This window comes from Morone saxatilis, unplaced genomic scaffold (genome assembly GCF_004916995.1).
Source record: "Morone saxatilis isolate NCDOM2014 unplaced genomic scaffold, NCSU_SB_2.0 Contig7, whole genome shotgun sequence".
Lineage (NCBI taxonomy): Eukaryota > Metazoa > Chordata > Actinopteri > Moronidae > Morone > Morone saxatilis.
In genome coordinates, this window is record NW_023340246.1 from 9,390,417 (window position 1) to 9,406,440 (window position 16,024).

Consider the following 16,024-nt stretch of genomic DNA (forward strand, 5'->3'; position numbering starts at 1 on the left):
CTGATGTTTTTCTTGCAAGGACTGTTTCCTTTTATACCTCTGTGATTTCTGCTTCCACCACAATACAGTGGAGGCGAATGGAATTTCATTTGTGGTGCTTACAGAAAAATTCAACAGCAACTCAGCAGCAACAGTGTGTATTTAAACAGATAATCTCAACAACAGTTTTTGTCATTTCAATGAAATGATGCTTTAAAGTTCCAGTGTATATTCATATGTATGTTTTCATTAGTGTATAATCACCTGAAAATAATGTTTCTATTACCTTAGAGTGAGCTGTTTTCATCTTCAGAGGGGGCAGGTCTTCTTCTATGGAGTCCTCCATGTCGAACCACCATGTTTCTACAGTATCCAAAAATGGACCAACCAACACTGGCTCTAGACTGGGCCTTTTGCGTTTTTTGCAAGTTCCACTGCCACCGTACTTTCTCCTACACAGTTCACAGCCCGTTCTCATTCCCAGCTCATCCAATACTGATGCGAGGTATTCAGTTGGTTGTCATCTGCAATCTCACCGTTAGAGACCACTAAATCCTACACACTGGTCCTTTAAATCTGTGTGCATTTATTTGCCCTAATTAAAGACTCATTAATCAATATTTTATATTAACCTTGAATATAAGTACTGTGTGTAATGTGAAAGCTCAAAATGACCCCCTCAGAGAATGATCACATCTGAAGTTTCCTTTAGTGTTACAGAGCATTGTAGTGACTTTGCGCTGTTTATTGGGGGGTTTATGGCCCACAACGTTACTGTTTTGGTTCCCTCTCACTGCTCTCATAGAATCTATTTTGGCTGCAGCAGGTAGCTGTTTTCTGCAAAAAAGCACAAGGACTACTTGTCAGCAGAGTGACATAATTAGTGACTAGCTGGTGAACATAGTGGAGCATATAGAGCCAAAAATTCCCCCTCAGGCACAGATCTAAAAGCAGACTGAATATTGGACTTAGATTCATCCCGTGTCCAGAAACATAACTCCAAATGAATGCTAATGTTGCTCTATGATTTGTAAATAAGCAACATGCTTGCTATACACACAGGTGATAATATGTCAGTGCTGTGTTTACAGCTCATTGGTCTGCCCCCAAGTGGCAAAAAAATCAATTAGTGCCGATTTAATGGAATAAAAAAAGGTTATTCTGAAAAGTCAGGAGTGGGGATTTTCCTCCTCAGCATGTGGCTGGAAAATCAGCACTACAGCATCTCCTGTCACTGTGTTTCATTAAGGTGAAGATTGTGTGAAACAGAGAAAACAGTGCGTGACAAAACAATCATGATAGTGAAAGCTTCTATAGGCCTATGTGCTGGACCGGAGGGAGAAAGATAAAGGAAAGACACAGTGGGACAGAGCAGGAAAGCAAAGCACAAATAGAAACCGAGAAACAGAAAAACAGGGCCGTGATCCCCAACAAGCCGAGACGAATGACAGCAACAAAGTTGGCGATAAGACTCAGGTGGAGTAAAGAGACAAAGGAAGGAGTTTGTGGTGGAAGAGAAAGAGCGTGCTCAGCAATATGGATCCATAGCCCTGGGTTAGTGAAGACAGAGAGAACTCTTCATCAGCACCTCGACTGCTGCCGATATCGCTGAGTCATCATCGCCCCGATACACCGCTGCAGGATAAAAAAAAAAAAAGGCTCCTAACATCATCACCTTCATTATCACCCATCAGTGTTGTCATTATCACAACACAAGATAAAAGTTGTCATGTCTCTTGTTCAATATGAGAGAAAGACAAAATATTTACTTTTAATTCACTTTATAAAAGAATCAAACTGTTGGTGGAGTCCCTTTAACTATTCTTCCTAAAGCCTGATGGGAGAAGCCTGGAGCTATTGGGCATCTTTCCCGGTGCCAGCCTCGCACCTGCCCCTGGCAAAAAACAAAATAACTATGCAAAACTCTCTTTCGCTCTCGCAGGCTCCCCTCTCCTTCCTAGTTTCCTCTTTTCCTCTTTCAGTTTTTAATTAAACTGAAGCAGAGGGCTGCGAAAACCTGCTACTAATTACACAGCCACTGCCTCTCTCTCTCTCTCTCTCTCTCTCTTTCTCTCTCTTTCTCTTCTGTTTGCTTGTTTCTCCTCTCCCTTCTCTTCTCCCTCTCTCTTCCCTCCTCTCTGAGATGGACTGGAGCTCCGCCAACAGCCTGTGGAATCACTTACCAGCTACCACAACGGGGGAGAGAACGTACACATGTCGACGTGCACACACACACACACACCACAACACCAACACACACACACACACTTACATGCACACACACTGGCAGAAAATGTGTGCATGCAGGGATGCAGACAAATCCGTTCACAAGTCGAAATGTGCAAAATGCAAACTTGCAAACACACATGTAGGTCACACTCAAGACTTCCTGACAAGCTCGTGCTTACCCATTCTGCGGCTTTGCATTCCCACTGTAACTGTGTGTGTGTGTGTTGTGTGGTGTGTGTGTTTGTGTGTGTGTGTGCGTGTTGCAGGCACGAGGGTGATCAGCTCCCTAATGAGAGAGAACACTAATCATGTTTCACACTGACACAAACACAATCGCAACATCTGTATCCACTGTGGCCCACCCTCTCATTCCTCTCCCCCTCTTTCCCTCCAATGCACAGTAGCATCCCTCTCCTTTCCTCCCCCCTTTGCATCTTTCACCTCAATCCCCTGCTTCCCCTTCCATCTCCTCCATCATATTCTCCAGCTCTCTATCACTTCCCTTCTCTCCTCTGTCCTCTTTCTCGTTTGTCCTTTCTGAAGTGATGACGCAGACATTGAGCTTGAGACTGACACCCCTCTCACCCTTCTCTCCTTTGCTACATCTCTTCATCTGTCTTCCTTCATCAAACTATGTATCTCTTCTCTTTTTTCTCTCTCTCCTTTCCATCTTAATACAGCACACTCTTATTTAAGTGTGTGCTTTGAGGGGGTGAGATGGCGGTAACACTGTAATTTAACAACGGGTCGTCCAATCCATCACGCAGACAATGTACACACAGTGCTGCCATGCATCACCTGCAGGAGAGTGTGACTGTGGTGTGTTTGAGTAAGAAAGGGCATAAGAGTGAATCAGTCAGAAGAAAAAAAGGGGTAAAGGACGGAAACAGGGGTGGGGGGCACAGAGAATAAAGGGGAGGGAATGACCGTAGAGATAACACAGTGTAATATAAAAGGCACATCCACAGAGGAAACACGCAATAATGGCTCTGTGCAGTGTTGGACAGAGGGGGGAGTGATAAAACAGGAGTGGTAGCTTGATGATAGAGGTAGAAGGAGCAGATAGAGAGATGCAGCTTTAGCTAAAGTAGCTGGACAGCAGGAGTGGGCGGGACGCAGAAGCCCCCTCTGCCGCAATCAAGCCTCTGTCACCATCTGGACGCCATTTTAAAACCATCAGCTCTGGCTCCCCATGTAAACAAGGGCACGACCCCAAACATGCTCCCCTCACTAAATGGGCTCTTTCTGGCAGCTGCAGACCCCAAAATGGCTGACTTTGTGGGGTGAGAATTGGAGCCAGAATGGCTGGCTGACTGTATTACAGGGGAGGGCGTTCTGTTCTTCATTACTGCCGCATTTCTGACTGTGTACTAAAGATGTTAGGTTGTCATTTATCCAAAATGTGTTAGTAGTAAAGCTCAGCGCTCCAACACCCCCAGAATGGATGACTTTGAGGGAAGGGGGTGCATGGTGTCTGCTGGAGTTGAATCTTACATTTGCTCCAATCTGGAGACAGATAGGCACAATAAGTAAAGATGTGATTGATTACCAGGAAAACACAATAAATTACAGATTCATTAAATGCAGAACCAATTTATTCGTATGGATTAAATCATTAAAATCAAGTTAACACAATTTAAAAGTGGAATCTAGTCTCAGATTTTAATGCAGTCTGTAATAACTGCAACTAACCATTTATGTCGTTATCTATCTATTTGCCAATGATTTCCTCAATTCAACAAAGTGAGAAATCCCACCCACAATCACAATTCTTCTTCTCAAAAGTTGACAATCAGTTCAAAATTCTGAGATATTTGCTTTAAGGAAAACCAGCAAATATTTTTTTTGTTTATTATTGAAACAAATTGATTTAAATGATGATGAGGGGGGAATGGGGAAAAAACAGGATTACCTGGAAGGTAATACAGGCAAGCCCTGAAGAGAATCTACAATAGTCAAAACATGTTGGGTTGTTTTAAGGATTTAGTAACTACAATAAAGACTTTAAATACTTCCTTCCTCACTGTTATTTTTTCTTAGGCCATATTTAAGAGTGCCTGATTGACTTCCAGTTTATGCCTAAAATAGTTTTTGATTTATTTTCTGTCAATTTATCAGGTCCATCTCTTTCTCTAAATTAAGCGTTAGCTATTGTTGCCATCCCTCTTAAAGGTTAACTTTAATTGGCATTTAGATTAACACAAACAAATAAGCAAACGAGGATCATGAATGGCAGATTATTGAGAATTATGATGTGCTTACATGGGTGTGGGACAGAGATAGAGAGATAGAGTCTATGACAGTGAAAAACAGAGGGAGCATGTCAGAGGGATGTGTGTATTCCTAAGGGGGATTGTGTGTGTGTGTGTGTGTGTTTGTGAGCAACACAAAGGGAAACAGTTGAAGATCTGATGCAAAGTTCAGACACACGCATACATGCATGCACACACACAGACACACATCGTGGGCAGAAGTATGATAATGACATGGAAATGATATGGTAATGATATGGTAATCTGGCAACATTATTCTGCCCACCAGAGACTAGGAGGGAGAAGAACCTGCCACAAACTGCACACACGCACACACACACACACACACACACACTTACCACTGCACAGGGATAAGGTGAAATCTATGGACTGACATGGCTAAGCAGAGAGTTAGACAAGTGTGGGGGATGGGGTGTGTCATTGTCAAAATGTTGATGGTGAGAAGTATCTTTGGATGATCACACACATTTTATTTTGCTATAAATTGTAATATACTGCACTTTTTGTCTACCATTTCACTAAACTTACGAATGAAAATCAGTGCTGTGCTGCAGAAGAATATTTCTACATATTAAGAGTTTAACAGAATTTTTCTTTTAACTCTGTGTCAACTATATGGATATATTTGAGCTTTTCATCCGAATCATTGCTAACGACAACTGAGCAAACTCCATCCACTGATGAACTGTCACAAGATAATCGCTGGAAGAAGACTGGTTAGAGGACTTGCGTCAACCATTTTGTGAACCTAAACCTTTACACTTATATTTATTACTTTACTTATATTTATAAATAGGCAATATATAAAGTATATAGGATATACATATATTGTAAAAAGTGGACTATTAATAGACCTTTTATTACACAGGCTGCAACCTTTTACATTGAATACAACACTGCCACCCTCTGGATAAACCTGTACACTACAGCGTCTATAATGTACAGTATTTGCAATATACTGATTGTAGAGAAACTGTGGAATAATTGTAACTTGGATAGTAGTTAAATGGAAGTGTTTCAGTAACTTCAGATCTTGTGAGTTTATCCATACGTATGTCTATATAGCTAATAAAAAACATACATTATGCAATAATATATTGTAGTTTTTTGTGAATGATATTATAGTTGTATGGTGCCTGTATCCTTTTCAAATCTACTGAATTACAATAGAATTTTTTAACCACCCTTTTTAAATATATATCAAAAGGTAGAGATGATTTAAGTCATCATTTGGGTAAAAAGAGGAGTAAAGTAAGGGCAAGGAAATACAAAAGGAATCAACAGATTGTCGACAGAACAAACCATATAGCTTTCAACCACATCTTGTTGTCTTGTTTGTCTGTTACTGTTATTTCAAACTACGCCCATAATGTATATATACAGTATATTTGTTCAAAGGAAGACCACAAGACGCTCCGGAAAAAGATAGTAAGTTGACCTTGAGTGAGGATCTTTAAATTAGAAAAAATAAAGCTGCTTCCAAAAGTAAACTGCTGATAAAAAGACCAACAACACCATTCCTTATTATTTTCTTTCCTCTACCTTTCCCTCTCTCTCTTCCTCCCTGGTTGTCACAGTGTTTCCCTTGCTGCTCCCCTTTAAGTGGCTGTGATTGACAGGTGGGCTATATCCATGCAATATCACCCAGCGCACGTTCCTATTCCCTCCTGGAGCCTTCATCCACTGGTCAAATTAACCTTCCGTGCCAACGGGAGGGGGCCCTGCGTGGGCCAATCAGCAGGTGATTAGGCCGGGGGTGGGAGGGGTGAGGGGTCACCGCGATGGGGCCATCGCAAGCCTGATTGGTTTCAATCAGCAGCCAGCCGCAAGGACAGCTGGGAGCTGAGCCGCAGTGAGCGCTAATCAACGCGTCCCACAGTGAGGCATGAACAGTCACCACACACACACACACACACACACACACCACCACAGGTAGATTGATGTGTGTACACACTGACAACACGGACATCACTGTGTGTACACATTCACACAGAGACAAGAAACACACACAAATACACACAGCAAGACATGGGAAGTAGAAATGAACAGTCAAGACCACAACAGATAAACAGAAAATCCCATAATGGAAAAGCAGGGAAGAAAAGAGAGAGAGGGTGAGGCAGGGAGGGGGACATACTCTGAGCAACCACAGAATCTCACAGTAAATTGAATGACTAATTGCATTGGATTTGTTAATTTGACCACTGGCACATCTGATAGGGGCCCGTGACATTGGTTAGCAATGCTCTGTCCTACAAACCACAACAACACCTCTTCTGTGATGTCTCAAATGTGGAACAATTCAGATTCTCCCCGCTATGTCTGATGTTATGCTAATTCTTGTTCAAATCTCAGTAAAGCACAGCATTGATCAGATGAGATGGAAGAAGTCACAAAGAGTGCATTATAGCTCCTCTTCAGTGGGTTGAAAGAGGAAAAGACACACTGATCTGCTCTGGTTTCTATTTATGACAGTCAGTGTAACTGATCATTCAGAGGAATGTCTGCAGAGCTACAGGAGAAGGATTTGGGTGTGTTTGGTGCCCATCAACAATGAGACTAGCTTGAAGTGATCTTTCCAGATGCCCAAGAAATGTATAATTATCAAGGTCTGATGCAACAGTTGATTTTCTTTTCTTTTCATAAGGAACACGTCGGATCTTATCTTATCTTCCCCTAAACACAGTGACACAAACGTAAGGAATTTAAACGTTTCAAAACAAGGAAGGGAAACTATTTGTTTATTCACCTGATATGATGAGTCATTATTAGTTGTAGTGCCACAGACAGATGCCAAACCAGAGCTTCTTCTTTTGGAGACTAAATATAGGTAACAGATAATCAGTCTGAATTTTCCATTTAATCTTTCCGCCATAACAAGGTGGCACAAGGAAGCATCTTAAAGATTTTCAACTTCTTCCCTGTCTAAGATTTGTGTGAAATTATATCAGGCCCAAGAAAGATGCTCTATACTCTCAACTATCACATATATTTGAACAGATACAAAAACATGACAGAGAAAACCATAATAATTCAAAAGGGTAATTCAATTACTTAATACTGATTCGTGTTACAATGGCCTTTACAGGAAGTATTTTTGTACATCAGGAAGAACAAAATAATTTTCCAGATTAAAACATCAGTGAGTATGTTAAAAATACCAAATAAAATCGCAAAATGTCTATAAGGGCCGATTAATTATTCATTTGATTTTTGAATGATTACATTACATTTATCTAAGAACTCCTGTGTGTCAGAGTTTTAGAAATAAGCACATAACCACAACTGATTGATGCCTCACAGTGTGTATTTTTGTATTAGTATTATTTGTTTTGTACTTCTGTGCACTCTTTAATGTTTTCTGCCTATATGTACAAAGTATATATCTATCTAACGGATGTTTTTATCCAAAGTGACTTACATTAAGTGCATTTCCCCATGTGGATACATATGGGTATACATTTGTTACTTAGCACAAAAATAAAGTACAGCTGAGGCTGATAGAATTATCATTAGTTTTGCAGGTATTTAGTCATGTCTAAAGTGTTTGACAAATTAAAGCTCTGGCATGACATAGTGGCGCTAGATTAAAAGTTAATGGATCACTAAAATGATTAAATAGATACAAAATACTTTTTCTTTTTTACATTTCTGTTTATTGAGGTTTTGTAAAAATACAGTTCCATATCTTACATCTCACATTTCTTTATACAAGGGAGAATAAAATACATAAAATAGAAAAAATAGATAGGCATCCACTAGCTTATACCATACATACAAAACCCCAATACACGCAAGAATATAATAAAAACAAAAGTAAAAGTAAAGTAAGTAGCTAGCAGAGCTACTACAGAGTGCTGTCATTATAATAGAGTAAAGGAAGTAGTGCAAATGTAAGGTGATTAAAAAGTAAAACAAGTGCAAGAATAATGATTACTGTGGATAATATAAAATGTAAACTGAAGATAAATATTTAAATAAATACAGGAGCAGATTGTGCATAAGGCTAACATAGCCAGTAACAGGCAGTCTAGCAATTACAATTTATTACAATTTGACCTGAGAGGAACATGAATGCTTGTAGCACATTTCATAGCAATTCATATAAAAGTTGTAAAGACATTTACAGTAAAAGAAAATGTAACTGCTGGTGGCGGTAGGTGAAAAGTCGGTTGATCCCCATCGTCATTGGGATTAATTCTCTGAGGAGCAGGTCCTAAAATATAAGGATTGCTTTTTTGAAATCATCAAAGTGAAAATAATTGGATTTTGGACTGATTTTTCCATTACTATTTTTCAGACATTTTAAGACAATAAATAAGCCCATTAATCAATAATGAAAATGTTAATGGCAGCCCTTGATATTTGAAGCATTACATTTTGTGCTGCAGTTTTAAACATTTCAATTACATATTTAGCTCTTGCAAATCACTGCTGGCAAGCTTGAATATCTCTTTAAATGTTTCTTATTGAACCTGTCATCATTCTGCAGCCTAGTGAGCTGTAGGTTGGAGACTGGAGAAAGAGACAATGATGACTGATCAGAGCCCATGGATGGGTTTTGATTAGTCAGTGGAACAAATGACATTGAGTTTGACATTGGTAACTCCACATCAAAAGCAGGATTTTGGATCCCTATAGAGGTCACTGAATATGAGTTCATTTCTGAGATACTACCCAAGGAATGATTTCTAACATCCTGGCGGAATGCCCTCTCTGTGTTTGCTTCCTTCTTGAACAGAATAACGTAACACTTTGTAAAAAACTGACAAAACAGGATGCCATAGGCTGAGATGAGGATGACGACCATCTCCACTGCTGGAAGGTACTTGCCTTTGACACTGACATAAACTGGGCCAAAGATGATCCAACAGATGAAGTAAATCAGCATAGCAAAGGTGATGAACTTTGACTCGTTGTAACTGTGAGGCAGCTTTCTGCCTTTGAAAGCAACACCAAAGCAGATAAGACATAAAACACCAATATAGCACAGCATGGCTCCAAATGCAGAATATGACTTCTCATCGCAACTGAGCAGACGCTTTGTGTTTTCCAATACGTCCCATTTGGTTTTTGGAGACTTGAGTGTAAGCCACAGAGCACAGATGATAACTTGACCTGACAAGCACACTGCAATAATGATGTAAGGCTTGTAGAGCTTCTTCAGGACTCTTTTAATGCTGGGGTCAAACTCAAAGGCCAAGATGATCTTAAAGGACTTGACCATGATACAGGAGACACACAGGGTGAAGCTCAAGCCAAACAGTACCTGCCGTGCTTGGCACAGCTCGTCCTTGGGTTTACCACCAAATAATATCACACTCACAAATGTGCTTAAGAGAGAGAAGAGAAGGAGGATGCAGATGGGGCCCACAGATGCACGCACAACTGGGGTATTCCAGCGTGCAATGAAGATGATCCCAACAACAAGGGTAAGCAGTGCACCTAGAGCGGTAAATGCCAGAAGCGTGTCATGATACTTATCATTCCATCGCAGGAAAATAATTTCTTTGGGAATACATGTTTTACTTCCCATGGGGGAGTATTGGGTCCTGTTACAGTGATAACAATCTATGGAATCTGTAAACAGAGGACAAATGCTCATTATAATCTTCAAGTTGGATTTACGTTATTCCTTACAGTTGACAAGATGATAGGCCTCATAGCTTGAGTTTTTTTTTTTATTGTATTATACAGTTAATTAATGTTACTGGTGTTTACTTTTGTCTGATACATACCACTGGTGTTGGAAAAGTAGTTCTCAGGACAGGGTATGCATTCATAGCAGCAAACAGGCTGTCCCTGAGCTGACTGCTTCCTGGTGCCTGGAGCACATTTATTTGAGCAACTGGAAATCACATCTCCCTGAGAAGTGAAAGTGTCCTCATTATGCAGTTTTTGGTAGAGTTCATCAATATACACAACAGCCTTTGAGATATAGGAAGAACAAAGCTTTGGTGAACACTAAGATTAGCATGCTAACATGTTCACAATTGCAGTGTTAACATGCTGAGCTTAGCTTAGCTTTGCAACTTAGCATGCAAACATTTGCAAGTAATTGGTCATTCACAAAAGTATTAGACAATTTTGAAGTTATTACAATTCATCCTAGGGATGACATAAATGTCTGTACCAAATTTCATGGCAATCTACCCAATAGTGGTCAAAACATTTCACAAATCTAAAATGTCAACCTCAAGGTGGCACTAGAGTAAAAGTCAAGGGATCACCAAAGTCAATAAAATTAATCTTCTAGGGAGTATTAATGCCTATAGAAAATGTCAAGGCAAAAATCCATCAGTTAGCTACTAACATGTTTAAGCGTGCGCCATTCATAAAGTCACGCCACTAACATGTACTGTAGAGAATGAAGATACGTAGACACATAAGAGTGATTAATAATTGATAAAAGAGTAAAATAACTCATGAGAGAAAGACAAATCCTTACTGTGACACTGAAGACTTCTTGCTCTTTTTCTGGTGAGATAAAAGTCAATGTGTGGTTTTTTTTAATACTATAAGTAGCTACAATGTTGTGCACATCCACAAGGGTTGTTGATTTCTGATTCCACAAGATGATATCGTATCCTGAGTTAAGATCACCGTTCTCGTTGAATGTATAATTTTCCCCATCCATGGTGAACGTTCCTTTCCTTAAGGCATCTCGTAACTGAAAGAAAAATAATTTGTGACAATTCTCATTTTATTTTTCACCAAACATTTTATATCATATACCTTAAATCAGAATTTTATCATTGATAAAGTTTATAAGGTCAACTTGTTAGCAAACAGTGATCTATTTATACATCCAGTAGATAAGGAGAAGCATTTACATCCATTTGTTTCTGGCCATGTGATGAATCTAAGTCCAATATTCACTCTCATTTTTGCTCTGTTTTTGGTCTCCGCCAACTCCTGAGGGAAACATTTGGCTCTTTAGCTTCAAAATGCTGCAGTTGGTTCACAAGCTAGTTGCTAACGGTTTCTGTCTGTTGTGTGGTGCTGGGAAGGTAATGTACAGTGGACTTTTAAGAGCGTTTTGCTGAAAACAACAGGCTGTTGCTGCTAAAAAACTGAATGCAGTGAGAGCGAATCCAAACAGTAAAATTGTGGGACTTCAGAGTCAGGTGTTAAATCTCTATGGATTTGCTTTAAGGGACCCCATTCACATACAAGTAGCCATGTACTCCAATATTAATATACAAATATATTATATCCTCTTTAAAATGTAGTGGTTTCATCATGAATATATATGTGTATATGTGTGTGTGAGTGTGTTCACCTCAGAGGGCTGTAGTCTCTCTCTTGTCTTACAGTCCCTTTCGATGCAGAGGTTTGCAACAGCCTGAGCAATAGCTTCAACTGCCAACTCAACACTGAACACAGCATATGGATATATCATATTTATTAATGTCTCAATGGCTGTGTCATTGGCAGTTCCTGGCTTCGCCCTTTTTCCTTGTTGTGTCTGATTCTTTAGAAACTGATACAAGAATGCATTGTTCCTGTGGTGTTCAGGATCTACATCAACATTCTTGAGATACTGCTCAAATGTGGTTGAGTTTCCAGATTTCAATGTGGTCCCAAAGATTGTTCCTACTTCACTCAAAGTCTTCCCACTCAGTATGCTAGGTGATTGCGACCAATTATCACTGGCCACCCAAACTTTCCCCTTGCCTTTAGGCTCTTTGAGAAGATGGTTAAAAAGATACATCATATGGTTCGGTTTGGCAAAGGACACAATGACGCTGACATTTTCATTTTCAGTAATGCTTTTGACTGTAGCACTGATGGAGTCCTGAAGTTGGCTGTCACCTAGAACATCTGGAAGAACAGAAGTGAAGGCAAAGCAGATGTTGGTGCCTTTTGCATGCTGCTGGAGGCGTTGAACTGCGTAGCGACCATAGTCACCATCCGTTGTCACTATACCGACCCAGGTCCACTGGTGGTTTTTTAGAATATTGAGGATGGCGCGCACTTGGTGATCATCCTCTGGTACGGTCCTCATAAAGCTTGGAAAACGTGTTTTATCACTCAGGAAACCAGAAGTTGCACCGTAACTTATCTGTGAGAATATCACAAAGCGTCCAGTAAATAGAGAAACACACAAGATTGATATCACAAATTTTGTCTGCATTCATATACTTGATATCTTTAAATGGAATAGTTTGACATTTTTGGACAATATGTACATTCGCTTTCCTGCCAAGAATTAGATGAGAATATTGATGCCACTCTTGGTAAATATTGAGCTAGTGCAAGTGGCTAGTGAGCTTACTTTAGCATAAATACTAGAATATCCAAAGATAAAAGTTCTCATTTGTTGAATCTACAAGTTGTGGTTTTACACAATTTTATTGGCTGGGAAAAGTCACTTCCTGAAGATTGGTTTTTGTTCCCCTTATTTTCAGGCTTTCTGCTAAGCTAAGCTGGGCTTACCAACTGCTGGTAAATGTTTCATTTGTAGAGTGCAGACATGAGAGTGGGATCAATCAAATCTAATTTCTATTTTTGTATTTCTCCAAATGTCGAAACATTTAAAAATTTTCTGATGAGAATGTTCTGCATTTTAGATCTGAGTTCTGAAGTTTATGAATACAAAATCTGTCATCCAAAATCAGCTTTACATAAAAATCAAAAGTAGGTCTTTAAGCTCAGTCATACCTGAGGAATGTTCTCCAAGTTGAGTAGCCTCGTAACCGCTATGGATATCTCCGAGTGGTAACCACCGACGACAGCCAATACAGGTGGGGAGGGCTGCTCTGCAACACACCTGGTATCTGATAACATGTAATATGATATAATAAAATAAACATTATATTATATTACTGTATTTTATATTATATTAAATTGTAATTTTTAGGATTTTTAAACTATATATATCTATAGCTGATAATTCCATAATTTCCATTACTGCGCATTGCACAAATATTTAAATACAAATATAGCTTTATTAATAATATCATTATTTTCAACTTTAAGACATCCCCATCATGCTTCCATTTTACATTGTAGCTAACCCATTTCCAGTCAGGCTCCTGTAGTTCAAAAGCGGTCATAACTAGGGATGGGGATCAAGACCCAGTTCTATAAGGACTCTGTTCCAAATTGTGCAAACAGAAGCCTTTACTCCACTGCCGAAAGAAATCCTCTAGGAAACTCTGTAACAAATGTAAAAGACATGTCTTATTTTCTCTATTGTATTACTATTGATCTATTTCTACTATTGAATAATCTATAGAATATTCGATTACTTAACTAATCGATAGCTTTCGCCCTAGTTGATAGACGAGAGTCATTTAAATCATATCACTGATGCACAAAGATACATCGATTGTCTAATAAAGTTTTTGAATTCATTTGCCTGCCAACTGTAATTAAGCAGATAAAAGCAATTCCAGTTCTGTTATTTTGGCTCGCTTTCCTACCAAAAGAATAGAAAAGTATCGATAGTGTACGATAAAGACGATCAGTAGCCAGTCTCAAAAAGTAACAATATCAAATAAAAACTGAATGATCCCCATCCCCTAGTCAAAAATAACCAACAAGACAAAGTCTACACTGGCAGAAAAAGTCAGACTTTGTGTAACAAATGCACATCCTTAAAATAAACTTAAATATTTTTCTTTTAGAAGGTTTATAACAATAAGACAGATACTGAAAAACTCAAATGTTACTTCAGTGTGTTTTTGAGGACGGAGTATAATTAACTTTGATACATACATTTACCAAAGAGTGACAGCACAGTATCTGTGATCTGCTTTGTAATGACCAGGATCATTACAATGCATGTTACAGAAACATTTTGAGAATATATATTTTTATTTTTGTGTTTATTAACACAATGAATGTTAGCTATATTATACTTATGATCCCAGGAGCAGCAGAAGGTAAGGCAATTTGAGAAAAAATAATTGTTTTGTGATACAATTGAAGGAAACAAGGAAAAAGGGTGAGCATAAAATACTTTTACAAGCCAACTCTTGTGTTTAAGGTAAGAATTGAGCACAGCAAAAAAGATTTTTACACTACAGTTATTGATGGGTGACAGTCCTGAGAGTACTCACTGTTTTTCCTCATGAAGGAAAGGGCCTTTTTCAGGGAAGTGGTAACGTCAGAGCAGGAGTCCACTATACGATATCCAAGGGTTAGGTTCCCCAACACCTGCCTCTTATTTACCTCCTCCACTGCATGCACCATTATCAGAGACTGGACCAGCCGAGCTGTGCTGAACCTGTGTCACACAGACACACAATTATATACACATGCACCCTACTTTAACACATTCACATGGTTACTGCTCAGTGTGCCTCTTAACAACATACACACAGCAAGGTAAAAATAAAACACACATACCTGTCACAGATCCATGTACCGTTGACCTCTTTAACACTTTCATGTATTGGGAACAATCCTCCAATGATAATGTCACCTGGAGCTGTGGCATCACCAAAACCTGTGGCACCAAAGAACTGGTCTAGTAAAACCAAGGAAAAGATGTAGAAAGTAAAAAAACGTTTCATCTTCTTCTGTTATATCAGTACAAATCTGCTTCAAAGTGGCTCTGATTTCCAAAATCTGCTCTCAGATTTCAGTTGTGTGCGTCCCGTCAGTGTGGCAGTAGAAGGCCGAGTGTAGATCAACTTGATACTTGATGCTACTTACCTTTCCCAAGAGGTGTCACTAAGACGTCATATGTGTGGAATGTAAATAATGTCGGTTTTCTTCCTGTTCCTATCACTAGTGACCACAGGGTCATGATTTAGCAGAAGGTTTGACATAATGTATATATGCAACATGTTTTTTTTAATTTATTAATTGGTCATGTTGCTGTAGTTCAGTGATGTGAAATCCTGTTCACTTTGTGAAAAGATCATTTTAGTGACAGTTTAGTGGACCCATGCTTGTCGGCAGCAGTATTATATAATACCTTGGCAAGAAAATACAGGAAGGTATTATCCTGAGTAAAGGAGCCTGCTCTGTGACCAATTGTTTATGGATAGGTTCTGTTGAATAACCTACTTCCTTGTCTCTGTTCCCAACAAAACACAAGCAATCAAAACTATTATAGCCTATTATTAGTCCAAACTGACATTTTACTGACAGCTTAATGAGTTTTACATTTCCAAAACTGATGAAATGACTTGGAGCTAATCCTTGAGTCAGTCACTTGAATTACATTTTATCTTTGTACCTCTCAATAAAACTATAACTAGAGGTGTGTAGTGCACTAAGACCCTAGTGGTGGCATTTTCAAGTTTCAAATAAGAAGATTTTAAAACTGGCATTTAAAAAAATAATAATAATAATACACTTGTTTACTCTTTGTTTGTCGTCTGTCCGGCTCTGTTGTTGTGTACAGAAGTTCCTGCCGGATAAATAAAGTTATTTTGATAAAGTAAACACATTTTCCAGTCGTAGTGGGTTATTAATGTTGTGCTTTAGTAAATTATACTTCACTGCTCCTCCTCTCGGTGTGTTAGCAGAGGGAGGTCTCTGCCGCGTGTCACTGTACAGGCTCGCGGATGTTTTGGAGCACGAGA

General features: G+C 39.0%; 1 protein-coding gene across 1 annotated transcript; it reads right to left on the reverse strand.

The window, feature by feature from the left end:
* Positions 1–8,130: 8,130 nt before the first annotated feature.
* LOC118340956 (G-protein coupled receptor family C group 6 member A-like) lies at positions 8,131–15,096 on the reverse strand. Its single transcript, XM_035679124.1, has 7 exons — positions 14,838–15,096; positions 14,549–14,715; positions 13,146–13,261; positions 11,737–12,546; positions 10,930–11,160; positions 10,220–10,346; positions 8,131–10,061 (listed from the first exon to the last, which is right to left on the reverse strand). The coding sequence occupies exons 1-7, from the start codon at positions 15,002–15,004 to the stop codon at positions 8,896–8,898; spliced, it is 2,784 nt and encodes a 927-aa protein (XP_035535017.1). The 5' UTR covers positions 15,005–15,096; the 3' UTR covers positions 8,131–8,895.
* Between the last annotated feature and the right edge of the window lie 928 nt (positions 15,097–16,024).